The sequence below is a fragment of the Daphnia pulicaria genome, chromosome 4 (assembly GCF_021234035.1).
Source record: "Daphnia pulicaria isolate SC F1-1A chromosome 4, SC_F0-13Bv2, whole genome shotgun sequence".
Taxonomy (NCBI): Eukaryota; Metazoa; Arthropoda; class Branchiopoda; order Diplostraca; family Daphniidae; genus Daphnia; species Daphnia pulicaria.
Window position 1 is genome coordinate 13,076,231 of NC_060916.1, and position 20,066 is coordinate 13,096,296.

The following is a 20,066-nucleotide window of genomic DNA, read 5'->3' on the forward strand; positions in this document are numbered from 1 at the left end:
AGCAAAAATATGGGGCTATAAAAATGGGCAGCCGAAAGCCTGTTGGATCACTCGTGAAACGGGCAACTCATCGACAACAGAAAGGTAAATGTCTAACTTTGTTGTGCTCAAATTACTTCTGTCCAGCTCTTAAAATAAATTCACTTGTTTTCTCTAGCTTTAATATTGAATGAAAAATGGCCCATTCGCTAGTGACGATGCTGACGCTTTCCGTGTTTTGCCTTTGGCTTGTATCAGTCGCAGGAACGCCCGTTTTATTTCCCATCAATGAACGCGTAAGTCTAAACCATTCTAAAACAAAACAATTCAGATTATTCAAGTTGTTGGTCAATTAGTCGGACAATTTCCAACCTGGACCTCCACTCACTTACGAAGAACTCAAAAGCGACATCTCCAGCAAAGCGGACAGTAAATTAAAAAAAAAAAAAAAACTTTTAATTTCAGTTGTAGTTTGATAGTCTACAAATGGCATTCACAAAACCTTTTGAAAAATTTGCAGAAACCAACAGCGATCTTTTTATTCCGTGGGACAAGCAACACCCTGGGCTCGTTGAGGGCGACATCATGGCGACGGATAAGAAAAACGCCATCATCAATCCAGGCGGACTTTGGCCCAACAAAATCATTCCTTACGTCATCGATTCAACTTACAGTACGTACACAATTGCGTTATTCACGTCAGGATAATCAATATTTTTTGTTTTTGTTTTTTTAAATTTCCCTCGTAATGAAAAGCAACCGAACAGCGAAATATCATAGCGTCCGCCATGGACGCCTACCACACCAAAACTTGCATCCGCTTCGTTCCGCGAACGACCGAAACCAATTACATCAGAATCTTCAAGAGTGGAGGAGGGTAAGATTATTTCAAAATCTAAACGGCGCTCTTTTCAAATTGACCAAAGTACGAAATTAAAACTGTGGAAATGAAGTTGCTGGAGCTACATTGGGTTGCTGAACCGTGGCGTCCAAGAAGTAAGTCTCGACGACGGATGTGTCGTAAGTTGGGCGCCCGGAGTCGTCATACACGAGTTTATGCACACCGCCGGATTTTGGCACGAGCACATGCGTCCAGATCGCGACACCTACGTGTCCATCAATGTGAACAATGTTTTGCCTCGTGAGTACATATAGGCCTAAAATGGTATTCTTTTCATCAAAGTATAGAATTAATTCATTTAAAAATCCTGTAGAATACAGAGGCAACTTCGATAGGCTTTCAACGACGTATGTCACCACTCTCGGACTTTCTTACGATTACGGTACAGTGGTTTGGAGGTGTACTCGCGGGGGGGGGGGAGTAAAGTTACGTCAAATTTATTGTTTTTAAATTTCAGGTTCTGTCATGCATTACCCGAGGAATGCCTTCGCTATAGATAACAACATTGCCGTCATCACGCCGCTGATTGGAAACCCTACCATAGGTCAAACAACAGGATTTAGTGACGTAAGCAATTTTCATTATTTTCACTCTGCATCAATCTATAACTCTGTTGGACTGTTTCAAATCTCACAACAGTTGGACGTGCAGAAACTCAACAAGTTGTACAGCTGCTCAACATCCCCCTGTTCAGGATAAAAGAAATCGACCGGCAAAATGACGCAAAAATCCGAATCAAGTCGTCGTCTGTTTGAAACTTTTCAAACGAAAAATATTTTTTACCGTTTTTGCTTTATTATTTTGGTGGCAAGGGTTGGAACTGGAGAGCCGGTGATAGATTGCTTGTAACATTTTATCAATTTTTCAATACATTGCTGTTGCGAAAATAAGCCTCAGTCGAAGAGTTTTGAAAATGAGCAAGTCAAAAAAATAACGGGCTGATTGCTTCCCAACTTGCGTTCGGAATCGGTATGAAAATAGCATTCATATTATTGTGTGGACAGTTCGGTAAAGCACACAACCTGAGTTGCCACCTGACTCGACACAGACGCGTTTCAATTAGCCGGTATTATTTGCACTGTAAATTGGTTCGAATCAGTCAACTGGCACAAGCAGATCTTATGTAAATACTAATTGCCAGCTGCTGTACCTATACCACATGATTGGTGTTCAGCTTGACGAAAGTAAACTGAGTTATAAATTGCCAGTTTCAAAGTTATTGGCTATCACTCGAATCGCTTGACAGACACTCTCCGATTCACGGTACGATTCAGAATAATATTAAGTTTAACGTTACACATAATGTCTCTCTTGTTGCTATTTCAGAGGTAAAATTGAGTTGAAAATGAGACCCGATTTGTTTATGATGATGTTGGCAATCTCTGTGTCATGCGTTAGCTTTGGATCAATCACGGCGACGCCTGTCTTGACGCGCGACACTTTCGAAGCCGGTGATCCAATCTCAGAGAAAGAATTGAGTGACGCCATTTTTAACAAAGCCGCTGGTAAGTTTCAACCGTCTCCTTTTCGCTTTTTTAAATTTTGGGGTGACTAATGGATTACGATATTTCACAAAGGGTTCGACTCGGATGCTTTCATTCCGTGGGACCAACAACATCCTGAGCTTTTTGAAGGTGACATCGTACCAACGGGCAAGAAAAACGCCATCATCAGTACCTATCGATTTTGGCCAAGTGCAAAGATTCCCTACGTTATTTCAGCGAGTTACAGTATGTTCCTTATTTAATCCTAACTGATGCATATTCCAACAACTCCAATCTTTTGAAAAGCTGCCGCCCAACGAAAGGTCATCGCCTACGCTATGAATGAGTACCGGACAAAAACCTGCATTCGTTTTGTTCCTCGAACTAATGATACCAACTACCTTCAGATCACGAAGACTGGCACCGGGTATTTGAATGAATCTATCGACGGAATATTACCAGAACCGTAATGATATGACTTTAAAAAAACAAAAAAACAAACAATAGGTGCTGGAGCAGCGTAGGTAGAAATGGTGGCGTGGCGGCCTATGCTGGCCCCCAAAAGTTGAGTCTCGACGACGGCTGCGTCGCAAGCGACAGGCCTGGTGTCACCATGCACGAGCTGATGCACGCCATTGGATTCTGGCACGAACACACGCGTCCGGATCGTGACACCTACGTGTCCGTCAATTTGGACAACGTCAAGGAAAGTAAGCTTTTATAACCAAGTATTTTTTTTTTGTTAAACGTCGTTTAAGCGGATTTAAAACCGTTGGGACTTTTCTAACTTTTCCTTTCAACTTGTGCGTAGAATACAGAAACAACTTCATTAAAAAGTTGGCAGGGCAGGCCAACACTCTCGGACTGCCTTACGATTACGGTAAAATATTCTATTCTAACCCCGTGAAAGTTACAGAAACGATTGAAGAAAACTATTCTTTCAGGTTCCGTCATGCACTACCCAAAGGGAGCCTTTGCAATCAATCCTAGCATCCCTGTCATCAAGGCACTGAAAGGAAACCCAGCTATAGGACAAAGAGCGGCATTTAGCGCGGTAAAGTATACACAGTTTCGCAAAAAAATTCGTTGAAAAAGTGGAACTGATCAACCAGGAAAATAATTCACAATCATTTTTCAATTTGAGCAGCTCGACTTGAAGAAAATTAACAAGTTGTACAAATGTGCGCCCAAATAGTCTCCCTGATTACTGGATTCTTTAACATTGGCTTTTAGAAAATTGGCTGCTGGCAACGATGCTATCCGCCTTCAGACGACGCCTTTAAGGTGATCCTCAAATGTCAATTCTATCCCATTTAACCAATATGGCGTATTAGTATTACACATCGTTTGTTCAGCAGCAGTGCCGTTTTTTACTTTATTCATTTTCAAACCCAATGGCGCGCATTTCAAATGTTGCTAGATTTCTTGCTTAAGTTCGTGCTAGTGTGGTTGTTTTTAGATAACAAAAACATCAATCATTCGTGCTCTGATGAGAATTCAAGAACTTTGAGAAATTATCGGAAAGGGTCGCAGTTTCAAAATAGTTGGAAATACAGACTTCAAACTGTTTTTCGTTTTTCAAACGAAATGAAGCGTTGCAGGTGTAAAGAAAAAATGGAACTCATTTCGTGCAAGGGTAAAAAAATAAATCCGTTAAAAGAACTGGCAATCATCCCATGCAAGTGATCGAGGTTGCACAAGTTGCATCTGACTCAATACAGACGCGTATTCAAATACCTAGCTTTATTAGCACAGCAAATTGGTTCTAATCAGTCAATAGCAGCGGCGCAGGCAGATCTCATGTCAATATTATTGCCAGCTGCATGCCACCTATACCACATAATTGGTGTTCAGCTTAACGAAGCTACTGAACCGAGTTATAAATTGGCAGCTGTAAAGGACTGGGCTATCACTCGTATCGCTCGAGAGACACTCACCGATTCACGGTACGAATAAAGACAAATACATTGTTAAGTTACACGTCACTGCAGATAATTACTTACTCCTCTTTTGAATGATTTCAGAGCTAAAAAATTAGGTTGAAAATGAAACCCCTATTTTGGCGGATGATGCTAATCTCTGTACTGTCATGGGTTGGATCAATCGCAGCGACGCCTGTCTTGATGCGGGACACTTTCGAAGCTGGGAAACCGATTTCCGAGAAAGAATTTAGCAACGCTATTTTGAGCAAAGCAGCTGGTAAGTTTCACTTAATCTTCCTCTTTTGTTATTTCCCGGGTGGCTAATAGATTGGCAACTTTCATGAAGGGATGGGATCGGATGAATTTATTCCGTGGGACCTACAGCATCCTGAGCTCGTTGAAGGTGACATCATGCCAACGGGAAAGAAAAACGCAATCATCAACTCCAACGAACTTTGGCCAAATGCAACGATTCCCTATGTTATTTCTGCGGATTTCAGTACGTTCGTTATTTTCCTAGCTGACGAGAGAAAGTTCATTTCAATTCAACTTCCCTGATGCCTTTTCTACTACTTAAATAGCTTCCGCTCAGCGCCAAGTCATCGCCTTTGCTATGAACGAGTATCACAACAAAAGTTGCATCCGTTTTGTGCCCAGAACTAGTGAGGCCAACTACATCCGCATCGGAAAGAGTGGCCAAGGGTATTCGCATAAAATCTGAATTTAGACAAATGCTGATGCAAATGTTAGTGTTTGTTTCCGCAATTATTTTGAAGGTGTTGGAGCTACGTAGGTAGAATCGGTGGCGGCCAATATGTGAGTCTCGACGATGGATGCATCTCAAGCCGGGCGCCGGGTGTCGTCATACACGAGCTCATGCATGCCGCAGGATTCTGGCACGAACATATGCGTCCAGATCGCGACACTTACGTGTCCATCAATCTCGATAACGTTCAGAGAAGTAAGCGCATGGCAAAGTTTTGTTTTTGTTTGTTACTACAATTATTACGTGTTTTAATGTCGCATCATCTTTCGTTAGAATACAGAAGCAACTTTAAAAAACTGTCGACCACGCAAGTCACCACTCTCGGACTGTCTTACGATTACGGTAAAGTGGCCTGGCGTCTTTTCTTTTCCGTTAACATGTATGGGGTGCATTGTCATTTTATTTAATACTTACAATTTGACTTCATGTTTCCTTTTTTCTTCTTTCTGCAGATGTGATTCCTGAGCCGGTAATCATCACAAAAGCAACGAGTGCAAGTTTTATGTACTGATTCATGATGATGATTTTCTCCCATCTCGCTCGTCGCTGACGTCTTCAAATTTTCTGCGGACGAAGCACTTGGAGATGCCCCTCGGCTTTTTTTCTCTGGCTTCAAGGTAGGAACAAATCAGCCAATTATCTTTTTTGGTGGCGTATAGTTGCAAGCATCAACTAAGTTTTTTGAGAATAGGACGGGCCTTGAACATGTGATTTTAGTCGAATTAGGACGAATTTTAATGTGAGTGCTGTTCAGCGCAATTTTTTCACTTTGCAGCTACCTAGCCCAAATTCGGACATCTCATTTTCTTGGTTTTGTGTTTGACTCCTACAGTTTAAACTCGAGGCATTTCGCGCAGTAATTAAACTTTTTTTTTATGTGTAACGATTTTGTGCTTACCCTTCCGTATCTTTTTCGGATTGATCCGGATTTTACCCTAATGGAATTGATAACCGCTATCAATAATCTGTATAAGGGAAATCGCTATCAATTTAAATTTAAACAAACTACAGTGAATCGGCTTGTTAGTGTTTCGGATTTTCGTTGGTACCCAAGGCGCAGACCCGATGCGAGGAGCCTGTACTAGTCCTTGCCACTGAGCAGCATCAAAATCTAGCTGAGTATTTTACAAGTTCTCGTTTGGGCACTCGCCCCGGATGAGGTATTCAGCTATTTCCCCACACAATTTCAGTCTATTCCTTTAAAATGTCTTGAAAGTTTATTTCGTATTTGTTTTCATATGACAAATTTTCAAAAGGGATCGCACAGTTGTACAGTATCCTGCACGGAAACTGGGACAGCCGCTAGGTGGTTCTTACGAGTATCCTGCGTAAAATATATACGTATCCCATACGTTAACATTGGGTCACTTATACAATGAGTTACGTAATCGTAAAACATGAAAGATGACGCCAATCATGTCGCGTAGTTCCCATAGATATAGTCGATAATCAATTATACCTACAGTATCTAGGTTTGATTTACGAAAGAATGGAATGTACAAATGGCTTGGTACTTAATTTGCATTCGAATACGTCGCATTGCGGTTCACTAACTCATAAAAAAAAGAGAAACGACAAATGACTTCGATGAGCTCTTGTCCGATTTCAAAGCTCGCCAATAAATGTGTCATGGGTGACGAATTCGTCCTAGCTCACTAAGATTCGTCAGTAAGAGACTCGAGTAAATAAGATAGAATTTGAACAGTGCACCACAGAACAGTTGGTATGGTTAACCATGAACAACTCTGCTTGAATTTCATGTTTTCCATACAAAAAATAACTCGAAGTTAAACCGCAATACATTTTTTAGACGATCTGTTCAAACATCTAAACTCCTATAGTCCAGCGGGGCTCTACTCCGATCCACAAGGAATTAAATTGCGTATAAAAAGGCGACCGAAAAAACCAAATCGACACATTCGCCCTTCAGGTAGAACTTCACCTAAGGTAAGAGACGATTCGCTCCAGTATTTCGTAATTCCTTAAAATCTAGTTTTAAAAATGTGAAAATCAATTATTTTTACAAATTTTTGTCATCTAGAGAAAATGAAATTCTTGACCGCAATCATTCTATTGACTGTGGCTGTGGCCATGGCTGACAGAGATGAAGATGCCTGGAACTTTTACAAGGTAAAACTATTTGGATTCTCACAATAAGATAACAACGAAATGATTCAGCGAAATGATTTCGCTATTGCCTGTCTATATAGTTCCAATTCGGCAAGAGCCATTCGCCAAAGGAAGAAGCCACCCGAAAACAGAATTTCCTTGCCAACCAGAGAGCTATCGAGGCACACAACAGAAAGAATACCGAGTGGCAGATGGGAGTCAACAAGTTCTCCGATATGGTAAGCTGCCGTGCAGCAATCCTTCAAAATGTGACAGAATTATTGTTAACCTCATTATTCTTGTTTGATGTACGCAGTGCGAAGATGAAAAAGTGTCGCTTCTCGGAGGCAAACCCACGATCCGTCGCGAGAGATTGATTTCCAGCTATCCCGTTCTCGACCGAAATCTCCCTGCTTCCGTAACCAACCACGCAATCGAATTCCAACCAAGATTTAGACTAAGACTATAATTTTTCTTTGATTCGGATACAGATTGATTACAGCACTCACAAATGCATGCAGCCAGTCAAGGATCAAGGTAAATGAATTGCAATTTTAAATTTCCCGCTGAAACCCCAAACAATCGTTAGACGCAATTCTATCGGCATGACAATAGGCCAATGCGGAAGCTGCTGGTCTTTCGCTTCGATCGTTCCCCTCGAATTCAACACTTGCAACAAAACTGGCACCGCAGTCGCACTGAGGTTTGAAAGCCACTATTTTTAAAAATTCACAATAATAGAGACGTCAATCAAATCAGCGACACCTTTCAAATGACAGCGAACAGATGTTGGTCGACTGTGACACCGGCAACTTCGGCTGCGACGGTGGAATGTACGATCGCGCTTGGGAATACATTCAAGCAAAGGGCGGTGTCATGAAGAGCTCATCCTACGCTTACACTTCCGGATCTACCGGAACTGTACGGAAACGTTTACTATTGATACAGAGATGCCTATAATTTTGACTGTATCCATCACTGCTACTAACTCTTCAATTGCTTTTCGATTTGATCGTGCAGGCAGAAACCACTTGCAAGTTCGACAGCACCGCCGTTGGCGCCAAGGTGGCTTCTTTCGACTGGGTCATGCCGTACCCCGACCCCACCGCTATCATGACCAACTTGCAGAGCAACGGACCTCTTCCCAGTAGCATTAAGATCCTCGACTCTTTCTACAGCTACGCGTAAGATGAAATTGCGACGACTTTGTGATTGTTCTTTGATTTTCATTCACTCATATTGGACGCTTGGTTATCAAATAGATCTGGAGTCTACAGCGATCCTGCGTGCATTCTGACTGACGAATACGATATCAATCACACCGTCGTTATCGTCGGATACGGCACCACCACCGCCACTTCCACCGTTCCGGCCACTCCCTACTGGATTGTCCGCAACTCGTGGGGCACCGGATGGGGTCTTTCCGGCTACTTCTTCATGAAGCGCGGTGTCAACATGTGCAACATCGAGTCATGGGCTGCCTACGTTAAGGTTGTCTAATAATAACGAATTACCTATACACCACCGATGCGCCTCGATTTCAGATTCTCTTCCTTCCCTAAAAAAAATTATTTGATGAAATTGTTTACGTGCTGGGGCATAGAAAACAAATACACTTGAATTTAGCATGGCAAAATTCTTCCTGGAATATCTCTCGTTATTGGAAACACACTCAGATTTCCATTTTACTATAATGGAGTTGAGTGGAGTGTAACTGCGCATATACGTTGACGAATATTTACGTGGTTTCGACGCAATAGACGAATGATAGGACTGTTTCAGATTTCCAAGCGAAAAAAAAAAAAAAAAAATAACACGAAAAAAAAGAGTGTCGCAGCCCTGGAAAACGCCACATTTTGCGTGGTATGTCAACAGCTGCGAGGGGAATCAATAACACCAGACATTCAATTAATTGACTAAATCCATAGTCGGGTAAACTCGCCGTTCAATCATCCTCAACTGGAATTGATACATTGCCAACCAGGTGTAAATAACAACACGTGTACGTCCGTAATTAGCCATAGCCTTGTTTTTTTTACAGCAAAAATATGGGGCTATAAAAATGGGCAGCCGAAAGCCTGTTGGATCACTCGTGAAACAAACTATTAATTTCAGTTGTAGTTTGATAGTCTACAAATGGCATTCACAAAACCTTTTGAAAAATTTGCAGAAACCAACAGCAATCTTTTTATTCCGTGGGACAAGCAACACCCTGGGCTCGTTGAGGGCGACATTATGCCGTCGGATAAGAAAAACGCCATCATCAATCCAGGCGGACTTTGGCCCAACAAAATCATTCCTTACGTCATCGATTCAACTTACAGTACGTACACAATTGCGTCATTCACGTCAGGATAATCAATATTTTTTGTGTTTTTTTTTTTTTAAATTTCCCTCGTAATGAAAAGCAACCGAACAGCGAAATATCATAGCGTCTGCCATGGACGCCTACCACACCAAAACTTGCATCCGCTTCGTTCCGCGAACGACCGAAACCAATTACATCAGAATCTACAAGAGTGGAGGAGGGTAAGATTATTTCAAAATCTAAACGGCGCTCTTTTCAAATTGACCAAAGTACGAAATTAAAACTGTGGAAATGAAGTTGCTGGAGCTACATTGGGTTGCTGAACCGTGGCGTCCAAGAAGTAAGTCTCGACGACGGATGTGTCGTAAGTTGGGCGCCCGGAGTCGTCATACACGAGTTTATGCACACCGCCGGATTTTGGCACGAGCACATGCGTCCAGATCGCGACACCTACGTGTCCATCAATGTGAACAATGTTTTGCCTCGTGAGTACATATAGGCCTAAAATGGTATTCTTTTCATCAAAGTATAGAATTAATTCATTTAAAAATCCTGTAGAATACAGAGGCAACTTCGATAGGCTTTCAACGACGTATGTCACCACTCTCGGACTTTCTTACGATTACGGTACAGTGGTTTGGAGGTGTACTCGCGGGGGGGGGGGGAGTAAAGTTACGTCAAATTTCTTGTTTTTAAATTTCAGGTTCTGTCATGCATTACCCGAGGAATGCCTTCGCTATAGATAACAACATTGCCGTCATCACGCCGCTGATTGGAAACCCTACCATAGGTCAAACAACAGGATTTAGTGACGTAAGCAATTTTCATTATTTTCACTCTGCATCAATCTATAACTCTGTTGGACTGTTTCAAATCTCACAACAGTTGGACGTGCAGAAACTCAACAAGTTGTACAGCTGCTCAACATCCCCCTGTTCAGGATAAAAGAAATCGACCGGCAAAATGACGCAAAAATCCGAATCAAGTCGTCGTCTGTTTGAAACTTTTCAAACGAAAAATATTTTTTACCGTTTTTGCTTTATTATTTTGGTGGCAAGGGTTGGAACTGGAGAGCCGGTGATAGATTGCTTGTAACATTTTATCAATTTTTCAATACATTGCTGTTGCGAAAATAAGCCTCAGTCGAAGAGTTTTGAAAATGAGCAAGTCAAAAAAATAACGGGCTGATTGCTTCCCAACTCGCGTTCGGAATCGGTATGAAAATAGCATTCATATTATTGTGTGGACAGTTCGGTAAAGCACACAACCAGTCACAACCTGAGTTGCCACCTGACTCGACACAGACGCGTTTCAATTAGCTGGTGTTATTTGCAGCACTGTAAATTGGTTCGAATCAGTCAACTGGCGCAAGCAGATCTTATGTAAATACTGATGTAGACATGGAGTGAATAGGGCTGGAACCGAAGCGGCTGTTGCGCTCATTGCGAACCTATTCAACCTTGTCGCACTGAAGGGTGCTAGATTCGAAGTATACTCAAGTGTACTTGCAATAGGAAGCACGGACTTTTAGACAGCGACCTCACTTCCGGCTATTAATTAAATAAATTTGAAAACAAGAAAACAGACTACAAAAAACATTTATCTTTTCGTAGTGTGATAATCAAAATTGTCAAAAGGGGATCGTCGATGATAAAAAATGTACATAATATCAACATGTGAAAAGAAAAAGCATACCCCAGGAATGAAAATCGACTGAAAATGCGCGTTAGCTTTTAGCAAATGCAATCAAGAGAAATACGAACATATTCAAATTTCTTGGTTCCGACTGCTTCGACGCAAACATATTCACCACAACCGAATGTCGAGTAATTGTGGAAAATATTTTCAAAGTGAGGTAATTATTTTTAAAAAAGTTACTTGTTCGTTTGGTGAACCGCGAAAAAGACATCGACTTGGAGAAGTGGAAACAAAATATAAGAAATAGAATTCATTGATCAAGGCAACAAGTTTGACGACTGGATTCTCAAATTCACAAAAGGTGAAGAAGGACAAGAGATACAGCAGAAAACTGACCGCTTCAATTTAAGCAAGCCAAATCAATTGCAACGAATGACACCTTGATTTCAGTCTGCTGAAATATTTTCGTCTTTAAGGTAAGAAAAAAAAGAGACGCGGAGATAAAACTGACAGACTTTGCATCCTTTGCCCAAAGAATGACTATGCAAATAGCGAAAGCATTTGTAGTATGGGATTGAAGTCAAGTTCAGCTATGCCATCTCATTTAAAAATTTAAAAAATTTTCATATGAGAACAATCACGGAAAAAATGTTCTGGCATTGCAAAGGAAAAGATTACCTCTAAAATTGTGTCAGAAATAAAAAATCAGAAAAAACACTACACCGGAGCGTGTGCTGTCCAAACGAGAGCATGTGGGGAAAAAACAAAACTAAACCTTGAAGCTGTTCAGTTACAAGGACTAGTAAAGGCTCTTCACATCGGGCCTCCAGTGCCAGCGAAAATACAAAACACAAACAGGCGGATTCACGGCGGTTTGTTACAATTTCAATTGCCAGCGATTTCCCTTATAAGGAACACAGCGGCTATCAATTCCATAAAGGAACGAATAATAAAGTCTGGCGACTTCGTTTTGTACTTCAAAATGACAACAGGTTGACAGCGACTCTACAGATTCATCCAGGCAAAGCACACGCTGAACAAAGACAACTGTAAAATATCATCAAACGAGCTTCGTTTTAAAGACAATCGCAATTTTACTATTTCCAAATAGTTCAAGTTTTCTTCAAATCAATAATTAAAGAAAGTGAGGGCCGTTGCTCGGAAGCAATGGACGACGTACGATCTGCACACATATCCATCTCGCCGAAAATGAACATGAAAACAAACGGAGTTGATCTAGAAACTCGAGAGTATACCAGAAAACTGTTTGACATGATGTGATCATCCGAGGAGTTTACGGGAGAGTAAGTACAAAATCGTTACAAATCACCAAGTATACTGCGCGAAAATGCCTTCAGTTCAGTCTTGCCATAAAGGTTTAACACAACAGTGACAACACCAATCAAAAAAGAAACTCAAGTGCTTGGAGTGAGTATCTTGGTTTTCAGCTCTTGGGCGATAAACAACAAGAATATACCTTGCTCGAAGCAAGCCCTAAAGATTTAGACGAAAATAGAAAATAAACTTCTCAGCAAAGCTTTCACAATTGAGAAATGCAGAGTCCAAAAAGCTCGGAAGGTGCAAAGTAAAGGAATTGCGTGGACTCAGACTAGCGTCAAAATTTTTCCTAACGTGACTTCCACATGGAGAGTTTTGCCAAAAATATGTTAATCCACCTGAACGAAGAAGAACGTGTTGAGTATCGTCCTAATCTCGAGAGACCCAATTGATTAAATTTTGTCAAGCACTGATGAACTCGCTGCTCATCGAGGGTGACGATGCTGACTCAAGAATCTGATACTCGTGTATGTGTTTGCTCTCCGACTACATATTTTGCTGCCAAAGGCAATTGAGCAATTTGCATGAGAGTCAGCAATTGAAGAATTTTGTAACCAGCGACACCAAAAGGAAAATAGACATAATTTTTCCTACCTTGAAAAGCCAGGGAAAAACAGCCAGGCATCTCCAAGCGCTCCTTTCGCAGAAAAGTTGAACACGTCAACAGACGTCCTCGTGAATCAGCAAATGAATGCTGTTAAACCTAAATACATTTAGAAGAAATAAAGGTTATGGAAATGTTGGAGGAAACCACAAATAAGACAAAGAGCTTGGGCAAACATGTACATTATTTTTAGAAATGAGAGTAACAAAGGTTTCATGTAACACACGGTACAAAAGAAAACTGTCAAAAAATGAATACCCGATTGATGAAGCAGACACTGCTGCTAGCTGATGACAGGTGCGGACAGGTCAAATGATGACAACAGGACTGGCGCTTGTTGTTTTATGAATTACGATGATGGCCGGCTCAGGAATCAAATCTGCAAAAAGAAGATAAATAGAAACATAAAGTAAAATTCCAATACATGCCACTGATTGAATATCTGGTAACAATGGTAACATGATTGATAAGTCACAAACCAAAATTCTACAATTTTGGACCAGGTTACTCCTCTTAATGTAAAAACTCCATTATCATACAATTTTTTCTAGTTTTGAAGTTATATACTGGTTAAAAAATGTGTACAAAACTATCGAAGAGATATGAGACCCGAGTCACCCGACCGGGACAGACGCCGATCACATTTTGTAATTTAATTTGTTGTACTGGTTGCCAAATGCACTCCCGCCCAGCTCACCGGTAATAAGTTGAAAGTTAAACCCGAAAGTTTTGCATCCGGACATTCCGGAAAAAACTGGGTAGGATTAAATGGAAAGAAAACGCAGTAATTTAAGAAAAATGGTGTGAAATGATTCATTTTAAGAATATTTTTATTAAAACAAGCATAAGGGAAAATTGGTTGTTGGGATGGAAGTGATAGTGCCCTTCGTTCGTATTTCATGTGCGCACAATGCCTTACTTGGACCGCTTAACCGGAATCGGCATGTTTTACATATCATTATAGCAGTTTACGAGGACAATCAAATGTTTCTTGCGAACATTAATAGCCTTATTCGAGTTTTAGAATGGGGAACTATAAACAAATAACTAGTAGCTACTTCCCAATTCACGTTTGGACTTGGCACAAAAATAGGAATGCATGTTATCAATGACAGTTCGGAAAAGTACACATCCCAAGTTGCCATCTGACTCGACACAGACGCGTTCTAATTAGCTAGCGATATTTGCACTGTAAGTTGATTCAAATATGTCAACTGGCACAAGCAGATCTTATGTAAATACTAATTGCCAGCTGCTGTACCTATACCACATGATTGGTGTTCAGCTTGACGAAAGTAAACTGAGTTATAAATTGCCAGTTTCAAAGTTATTGGCTATCACTCGAATCGCTTGACAGATACTCTCCGATTCACGGTACGATTCAGAATAATATTAAGTTTAACGTTACACATAATGTCTCTCTTGTTGCTATTTCAGAGGTAAAATTGAGTTGAAAATGAGACCCGATTTGTTTATGATGATGTTGGCAATCTCTGTGTCATGCGTTAGCTTTGGATCAATCACGGCGACGCCTGTCTTGACGCGCGACACTTTCGAAGCCGGTGATCCAATCTCAGAGAAAGAATTGAGTGACGCCATTTTTAGCAAAGCCGCTGGTAAGTTTCAACCGTCTCCTTTTCGCTTTTTAAAATTTTTGGGGTGACTAATGGATTACGATATTTCACAAAGGGTTCGACTCGGATGCTTTCATTCCGTGGGACCAACAACATCCTGAGCTTTTTGAAGGTGACATCGTACCAACGGGCAAGAAAAACGCCATCATCAGTACCTATCGATTTTGGCCAAGTGCAAAGATTCCCTACGTTATTTCAGCGAGTTACAGTATGTTCCTTATTTAATCCTAACTGATGCATATTCCAACAACTCCAATCTTTTGAAAAGCTGCCGCCCAACGAAAGGTCATCGCCTACGCTATGAACGAGTACCAGACAAAAACCTGCATTCGTTTTGTTCCTCGAACTAATGACACCAACTACCTTCAGATCACGAAGACTGGCACCGGGTATTTGAATAAATCTATCGACGGAATATTGCCATAACCGTAATGATATGATTTAAAAAAAAAACAAAAAAACAAACAATAGGTGCTGGAGCAGCGTAGGTAGAAATGGTGGCGTGGCGGCCTATGCTGGCCCCCAAAAGTTGAGTCTCGACGACGGCTGCGTCGCAAGCGACAGGCCTGGTGTCACCATGCACGAGCTGATGCACGCCATTGGATTTTGGCACGAACACACGCGTCCGGATCGTGACACCTACGTGTCCGTCAATTTGGACAACGTCAAGGAAAGTAAGCTTATATAACCAAGTATTTTTTTTTAAACGTCGTTTAAGCGGATTTAAAACCGTTGGGACTTTTCTAACTTTTCCTTTCAACTTGTGCGTAGAATACAGAAACAACTTCATTAAAAAGTTGGCAGGGCAGGCCAACACTCTCGGACTGCCTTACGATTACGGTAAAATATTCTATTCTAACCCCGTGAAAGTTACAGAAACGATTGAAGAAAACTATTCTTTCAGGTTCCGTCATGCACTACCCAAAGGGAGCCTTTGCAATCAATCCTAGCATCCCTGTCATCAAGGCACTGAAAGGAAACCCAGCTATAGGACAAAGAGCGGCATTTAGCGCGGTAAAGTATACACAGTTTCGCAAAAAAATTCGTTGAAAAAGTGGAACTGATCAACCAGGAAAATAATTCACAATCATTTTTCAATTTGAGCAGCTCGACTTGAAGAAAATTAACAAGTTGTACAAATGTGCGCCCAAATAGTCTCCCTGATTACTGGATTCTTTAACATTGGCTTTTAGAAAATTGGCTGCTGGCAACGATGCTATCCGCCTTCAGACGACGCCTTTAAGGTGATCCTCAAATGTCAATTCTATCCCATTTAACCAATATGGCGTATTAGTATTACACATCGTTTGTTCAGCAGCAGTGCCGTTTTTTACTTTATTCATTTTCAAACCCAATGGCGCGCATTTCAAATGTTGCTAGATTTCTTGCTTAAGTTCGTGCTAGTGTGGTTGTTTTTAGATAACAAAAACATCAATCATTCGTGCTCTGATGAGAATTCAAGAACTTTGAGAAATTATCGGAAAGGGTCGCAGTTTCAAAATAGTTGGAAATACAGACTTCAAACTGTTTTTCGTTTTTCAAACGAAATGAAGCGTTGCAGGTGTAAAGAAAAAATGGAACTCATTTCGTGCAAGGGTAAAAAAATAAATCCGTTAAAAGAACTGGCAATCATCCCATGCAAGTGATCGAGGTTGCACAAGTTGCATCTGACTCAATACAGACGCGTATTCAAATACCTAGCTTTATTAGCACAACAAATTGGTTCTAATTAATCAACAGCAGCGGCGCAGGCAGATCTCATGTCAATATTATTGCCAGCTGCATGCCACCTATACCATACAAAATTGGTGTTCAGCTTAACGAAGCTACTGAACCGAGTTATAAATTGACAGCTGCAAAGGACTGATTATCACTCGTATCGCTCGAGAGACACTCACCGATTCACAGTACGAATAAAGACAAATACATTGTTAAGTTACACGTCACTGCAGTAATTACTTACTCCTCTTTTGAATGATTTCAGAGCTAAAAAATTAGGTTGAAAATGAAACCCCTGTTTTGGCGGATGATGCTGATCTCTGTACTGTCATGGGTTGGATCAATCGCAGCGACGCCTGTCTTGATGCGGGACACTTTCGAAGCTGGTGAACCGATTTCCGAGAAAGAATTTAGCAACGCCATTTTGAGCAAAGCAGCTGGTAAGTTTCACAATCTTCCTCTTTTTCTTTTTGTCCAGGTGGCTAATAGATTGGCAACTTTCATGAAGGGATGGGATCGGATGAATTTATTCCATGGGACCTACAGCATCCTGAGCTCGTTGAAGGTGACATCATGCCAACGGGGAAGAAAAACGCAATCATCAATTCCAACGGGCTTTGGCCAAATGCAACGATTCCCTATGTTATTTCTGCGGATTTCAGTACGTTTTTTATTTTCCTAGCTGACGAGAGAAAGTTCATTTTAATTTTCAACTTCCCTGATGCCTTTTCTACTATTTAAATAGCTTCCGCTCAGCGCCAAGTTATCGCCTTTGCTATGAACGAGTATCACAACAAAAGTTGCATCCGTTTTGTGCCCAGAACTAGTGAGGCCAACTACATCCGCATCGGAAAGAGTGGCCAAGGGTATTGGCATAAAATCTGAATTTTGACAAATGCTGATGCAAATGTTAGTGTTCATGCCGCAATTATTTTGAAGGTGTTGGAGCTACGTAGGTAGAATCGGTGGCGGCCAATATGTGAGTCTCGACGATGGATGCATCTCAAGCCGGGCTCCGGGTGTCGTCATACACGAGCTCATGCATGCCGCAGGATTCTGGCACGAACATATGCGTCCGGATCGCGACACTTTCGTGTCCATCAATCTTGATAACGTTCAGAGAAGTAAGTGCATGGCAAAGTTTTGTTTTTGTTTGTTACTACAATTATTACGTGTTTTAATGTCGCATCATCTTTCGTTAGAATACAGAAGCAACTTTAAAAAACTGTCGACCACGCAAGTCACCACCCTCGGACTGTCTTACGATTATGGTAAAGTGGCCTGGCGTCTTTTCTTTCCCGTGATGAAGAGATTGCGGAAACGACTAACGCAAAGTTTCTTTTCAGGCTCCGTGATGCATTACCCTAAAGGAGCCTTTGCCGTTAATCCTAGCATCGCTGTCATCAAAGCAAAGACAGGAAACCCTGTGTTAGGACAAAGATCAGCATTTAGCGCGGTACGTATACTGGTTGAGTCCCGACGACTCGACGTATATACTGAAAGCAAAATAATACTTTGAATGGATTGAGAGAATTCATTAAATGAGAAAAGATTAAAAACAAAAAAATTTAACAGCTCGACCTGCAGAAACTTAACAAGTTGTACAAATGTGGGACCACCTGTTAACTGGTTTCTTCAAAGCAAACTGGCTCCTAACAACGAAAAAATCTACCTTCCGTCTTGATCTTCGCAGCTTTAGGTCTGTTTCTCACCTATTATTCTATAGAAATACTGGATTGCAAAGAGGAGGTTTTCTGTTTTGTGTTCGGTGCATTTAATCAATACACATACTTTTTTGAGCATTATGTCATTTCTTCATCTGGAAATTTAATTGCACGTTAAATATACTTTTAAAAAAATTAAGACGCAATTATCACATTAATTTCTGCATGACGCCGTTCACGACAGGGCGGATCAAATCTTAATTTAAAAACTGTTTTCTTTTCCCTCCAAAATCGGAAAATACAAAAAGATGGTAGAAGTGCTGACTGAGGGTGATCAGGGCGACACCAGTGTCGCATCTACAGACAGAAACCCAAATAGAAGAACAGCAAAATGATATCGCTAAATATATTTTAAAATAGTACATGGATTGACTTAACGAACTAACATGATTTCTATTAATTCGTACAGTACGAAGATGTTTAAATTGATAAGAAAAAAAATCAATCCTTTCGTAGCCTGATAATCGAAATTGTGGTCCATTTATCATATGTATACGAAGACGTAAAAGTTGTTTTCAATTCCACAACAAATGAAGGTCGTCATTGATTGAAAAATGTCCATAATATCGACAAGCGAAAAGAATTATAATAAAAGTTTAAAAAAGTACGCTCAAGAATGGAAATCAACTGAAAATACGTGCTAGATTTTTGCACATGCAATCACAGAGAGGAATGTGAATGCATTAACAATTCTTGGTTTCCTTTGTTTCGACGCATGTTCACCCCAACCGAATTTAGAGTAATCACGGAAACTACTTCCAAATTGATGTTAGTATTTCAAAAAAGTCCCTTGCTCGTTAGATGAACCGAGCGGAAAACATCCGCTGGAAACAAACATACGAAAGCAACAAGTTCGACGATGAGATATTCAAATTCGCAAAAGGTGAAGACAGACAAGAGATGCAGAAGAAAACTATCCGCTTAAACTTCTGGAAACAAAGTCGATTGCACGAAAGACACTGTGATCTAGTCTGCTGAAATATTTTCGTTCTTATGGTCTAACAATAAGACGAGGAGACAAGATCGACACAGTTGATTCTTTGGCAGAAACATTGACTTTACAAATATAGCCTACGGAAGTATGGGATTGAAGTCAAGGAAGTACAACTGTGCGATCTCTTTTGAAAATTTGTCATATGAAAACAAATCCGAAATAAACTCTTTAAGACATTTAGACTGAAATTGTGTGGGGAAATTGTTGAATACCTCATTCAGAGCGATGATGATGCTGCTCGGATGCAAGGACTAGTAAAGGCTCCTCGCATCGGGCCTGCGCCTCAGATACCAACGAAAATCCGAAACACTAACAAGCCGATTCACTATGGTTTGTTTAAATTTGAATTGATAGCGATTTCCCTTATACAGATTATTGATAGCGGATATCAATTCCATTTGGGTACGGAAAAATCCGGATCAATCCGAAAAAAGATACGGAAGGGTAAGCACAAAATCGTTACATATATATTTAAAAAAAGCTAAAGTACTGCGCGGAATGACTCCAGTTTAAACTATAGGAGTCAAACACAAAACCAAGAAAATTAGTTGTCCAAATTTGAGCTAAGTACTGCAAAGTGAAAGAATTGCGCCGAGTCGCACTCACATTAAAATTCGTCCTAATTCGACTAAAATCATACATGTTCAAGGCCCGTCCTATTCTCAAAAGACTCAGTTGATGCTTGCAACTATACGCCACCAAAAAGAAATTGGCTGAATTGTCCCTACCTTGAAGCCAGAGAAAAACAGCCACGGGCATCTCCAAGTCCTTCGTCCGCAGAAATTTTGAAGACGTCAGCGACGAGCGAGATGGGAGAAAAATCATCATCGTGAATCAGTACATAAAACTTGCACTCGTTGCTTTTGTGATGATTACCGGCTCAGGAATCACATCTGCAGAAAGAAGAAAAAAAGAAACATGAAGTCAAATTGTAAGTTAGTATTAA

The 20,066-nt window shown here is 40.7% G+C and overlaps 5 protein-coding genes across 6 annotated transcripts; all 5 read left to right on the forward strand.

Annotated features, from left to right (window-relative positions):
- The first annotated feature begins 40 nt into the window (after positions 1-40).
- LOC124337122 (hatching enzyme 1.2-like) lies at positions 41-1,768 on the forward strand. Its single transcript, XM_046791181.1, has 9 exons — positions 41-84; positions 158-275; positions 336-408; positions 500-652; positions 736-856; positions 933-1,120; positions 1,194-1,262; positions 1,338-1,447; positions 1,520-1,768. The coding sequence occupies exons 2-9, from the start codon at positions 177-179 to the stop codon at positions 1,577-1,579; spliced, it is 873 nt and encodes a 290-aa protein (XP_046647137.1). The 5' UTR covers positions 41-84; positions 158-176; the 3' UTR covers positions 1,580-1,768.
- Positions 1,769-2,048: 280 nt separating this feature from the next.
- On the forward strand, positions 2,049-3,724 carry LOC124337126 (hatching enzyme 1.2-like). The gene is made up of 8 exons (XM_046791186.1): positions 2,049-2,143; positions 2,207-2,385; positions 2,458-2,610; positions 2,671-2,791; positions 2,872-3,074; positions 3,176-3,244; positions 3,309-3,418; positions 3,512-3,724. Exons 2-8 carry the CDS (start codon positions 2,226-2,228, stop codon positions 3,557-3,559), a joined length of 864 nt encoding a protein of 287 aa, XP_046647142.1. The 5' UTR covers positions 2,049-2,143; positions 2,207-2,225; the 3' UTR covers positions 3,560-3,724.
- A 552-nt stretch (positions 3,725-4,276) lies between these two features.
- On the forward strand, positions 4,277-18,207 carry LOC124337124 (hatching enzyme 1.2-like). Its single transcript, XM_046791183.1, has 8 exons — positions 4,277-4,310; positions 14,487-14,665; positions 14,739-14,891; positions 14,952-15,072; positions 15,155-15,357; positions 15,455-15,523; positions 17,749-17,858; positions 17,978-18,207. The coding sequence occupies exons 2-8, from the start codon at positions 14,506-14,508 to the stop codon at positions 18,026-18,028; spliced, it is 867 nt and encodes a 288-aa protein (XP_046647139.1). The 5' UTR covers positions 4,277-4,310; positions 14,487-14,505; the 3' UTR covers positions 18,029-18,207.
- LOC124337129 (zinc metalloproteinase nas-13-like) lies at positions 4,447-10,603 on the forward strand. 2 transcript variants are annotated; one of them, XM_046791189.1, is made up of 7 exons: positions 4,447-4,563; positions 4,633-4,785; positions 4,868-4,988; positions 5,063-5,247; positions 10,028-10,096; positions 10,173-10,282; positions 10,355-10,603. In XM_046791189.1, exons 1-7 carry the CDS (start codon positions 4,488-4,490, stop codon positions 10,412-10,414), a joined length of 774 nt encoding a protein of 257 aa, XP_046647145.1. In that variant the 5' UTR covers positions 4,447-4,487; the 3' UTR covers positions 10,415-10,603. The 2 variants fall into 2 exon arrangements, with proteins under 2 accessions (XP_046647145.1, XP_046647146.1); XM_046791190.1 differs by lacking the exons at positions 4,447-4,563; positions 4,633-4,785; positions 4,868-4,988; positions 5,063-5,247 and adding exons at positions 9,267-9,484; positions 9,570-9,690; positions 9,767-9,954.
- Positions 6,917-8,797, forward strand: LOC124337098 (procathepsin L-like). Its single transcript, XM_046791145.1, has 9 exons — positions 6,917-6,999; positions 7,094-7,182; positions 7,263-7,400; positions 7,478-7,579; positions 7,653-7,698; positions 7,777-7,864; positions 7,941-8,082; positions 8,182-8,345; positions 8,424-8,797. The coding sequence occupies exons 2-9, from the start codon at positions 7,099-7,101 to the stop codon at positions 8,659-8,661; spliced, it is 1,002 nt and encodes a 333-aa protein (XP_046647101.1). The 5' UTR covers positions 6,917-6,999; positions 7,094-7,098; the 3' UTR covers positions 8,662-8,797.
- Positions 18,208-20,066: the final 1,859 nt, after the last annotated feature.

What these genes read in the sequence shown, in the direction of transcription:
- LOC124337122 (XM_046791181.1), top strand. Translation starts at nt 177, where the DNA reads ATGGCCCATTCGCTAGTGACGATGCTGACGCTTTCCGTGTTTTGCCTT. An exon ending in ATCTTCAAGAGTGGAGGAGG is followed by an intron (nt 857 to 932) that starts GTAAGATTATTT and finishes GTGGAAATGAAG; the next exon opens with TTGCTGGAGCTACATTGGGT. An exon ending in AAACAACAGGATTTAGTGAC is followed by an intron (nt 1,448 to 1,519) that starts GTAAGCAATTTT and finishes ATCTCACAACAG; the next exon opens with TTGGACGTGCAGAAACTCAA.
- LOC124337126 (XM_046791186.1), top strand. Translation starts at nt 2,226, where the DNA reads ATGAGACCCGATTTGTTTATGATGATGTTGGCAATCTCTGTGTCATGC. An exon ending in CGTTATTTCAGCGAGTTACA is followed by an intron (nt 2,611 to 2,670) that starts GTATGTTCCTTA and finishes TCTTTTGAAAAG; the next exon opens with CTGCCGCCCAACGAAAGGTC. An exon ending in AAAGAGCGGCATTTAGCGCG is followed by an intron (nt 3,419 to 3,511) that starts GTAAAGTATACA and finishes CAATTTGAGCAG; the next exon opens with CTCGACTTGAAGAAAATTAA.
- LOC124337129 (XM_046791189.1), top strand. Translation starts at nt 4,488, where the DNA reads ATGCGGGACACTTTCGAAGCTGGGAAACCGATTTCCGAGAAAGAATTT. An exon ending in ATCGGAAAGAGTGGCCAAGG is followed by an intron (nt 4,989 to 5,062) that starts GTATTCGCATAA and finishes ATTATTTTGAAG; the next exon opens with GTGTTGGAGCTACGTAGGTA. An exon ending in CGGACTTTCTTACGATTACG is followed by an intron (nt 10,097 to 10,172) that starts GTACAGTGGTTT and finishes TTTAAATTTCAG; the next exon opens with GTTCTGTCATGCATTACCCG.
- LOC124337098 (XM_046791145.1), top strand. Translation starts at nt 7,099, where the DNA reads ATGAAATTCTTGACCGCAATCATTCTATTGACTGTGGCTGTGGCCATG. An exon ending in GGCACCGCAGTCGCACTGAG is followed by an intron (nt 7,865 to 7,940) that starts GTTTGAAAGCCA and finishes TTCAAATGACAG; the next exon opens with CGAACAGATGTTGGTCGACT. An exon ending in CTTCCGGATCTACCGGAACT is followed by an intron (nt 8,083 to 8,181) that starts GTACGGAAACGT and finishes TTGATCGTGCAG; the next exon opens with GCAGAAACCACTTGCAAGTT.
- LOC124337124 (XM_046791183.1), top strand. Translation starts at nt 14,506, where the DNA reads ATGAGACCCGATTTGTTTATGATGATGTTGGCAATCTCTGTGTCATGC. An exon ending in CGTTATTTCAGCGAGTTACA is followed by an intron (nt 14,892 to 14,951) that starts GTATGTTCCTTA and finishes TCTTTTGAAAAG; the next exon opens with CTGCCGCCCAACGAAAGGTC. An exon ending in CGGACTGCCTTACGATTACG is followed by an intron (nt 15,524 to 17,748) that starts GTAAAATATTCT and finishes GTTTCTTTTCAG; the next exon opens with GCTCCGTGATGCATTACCCT.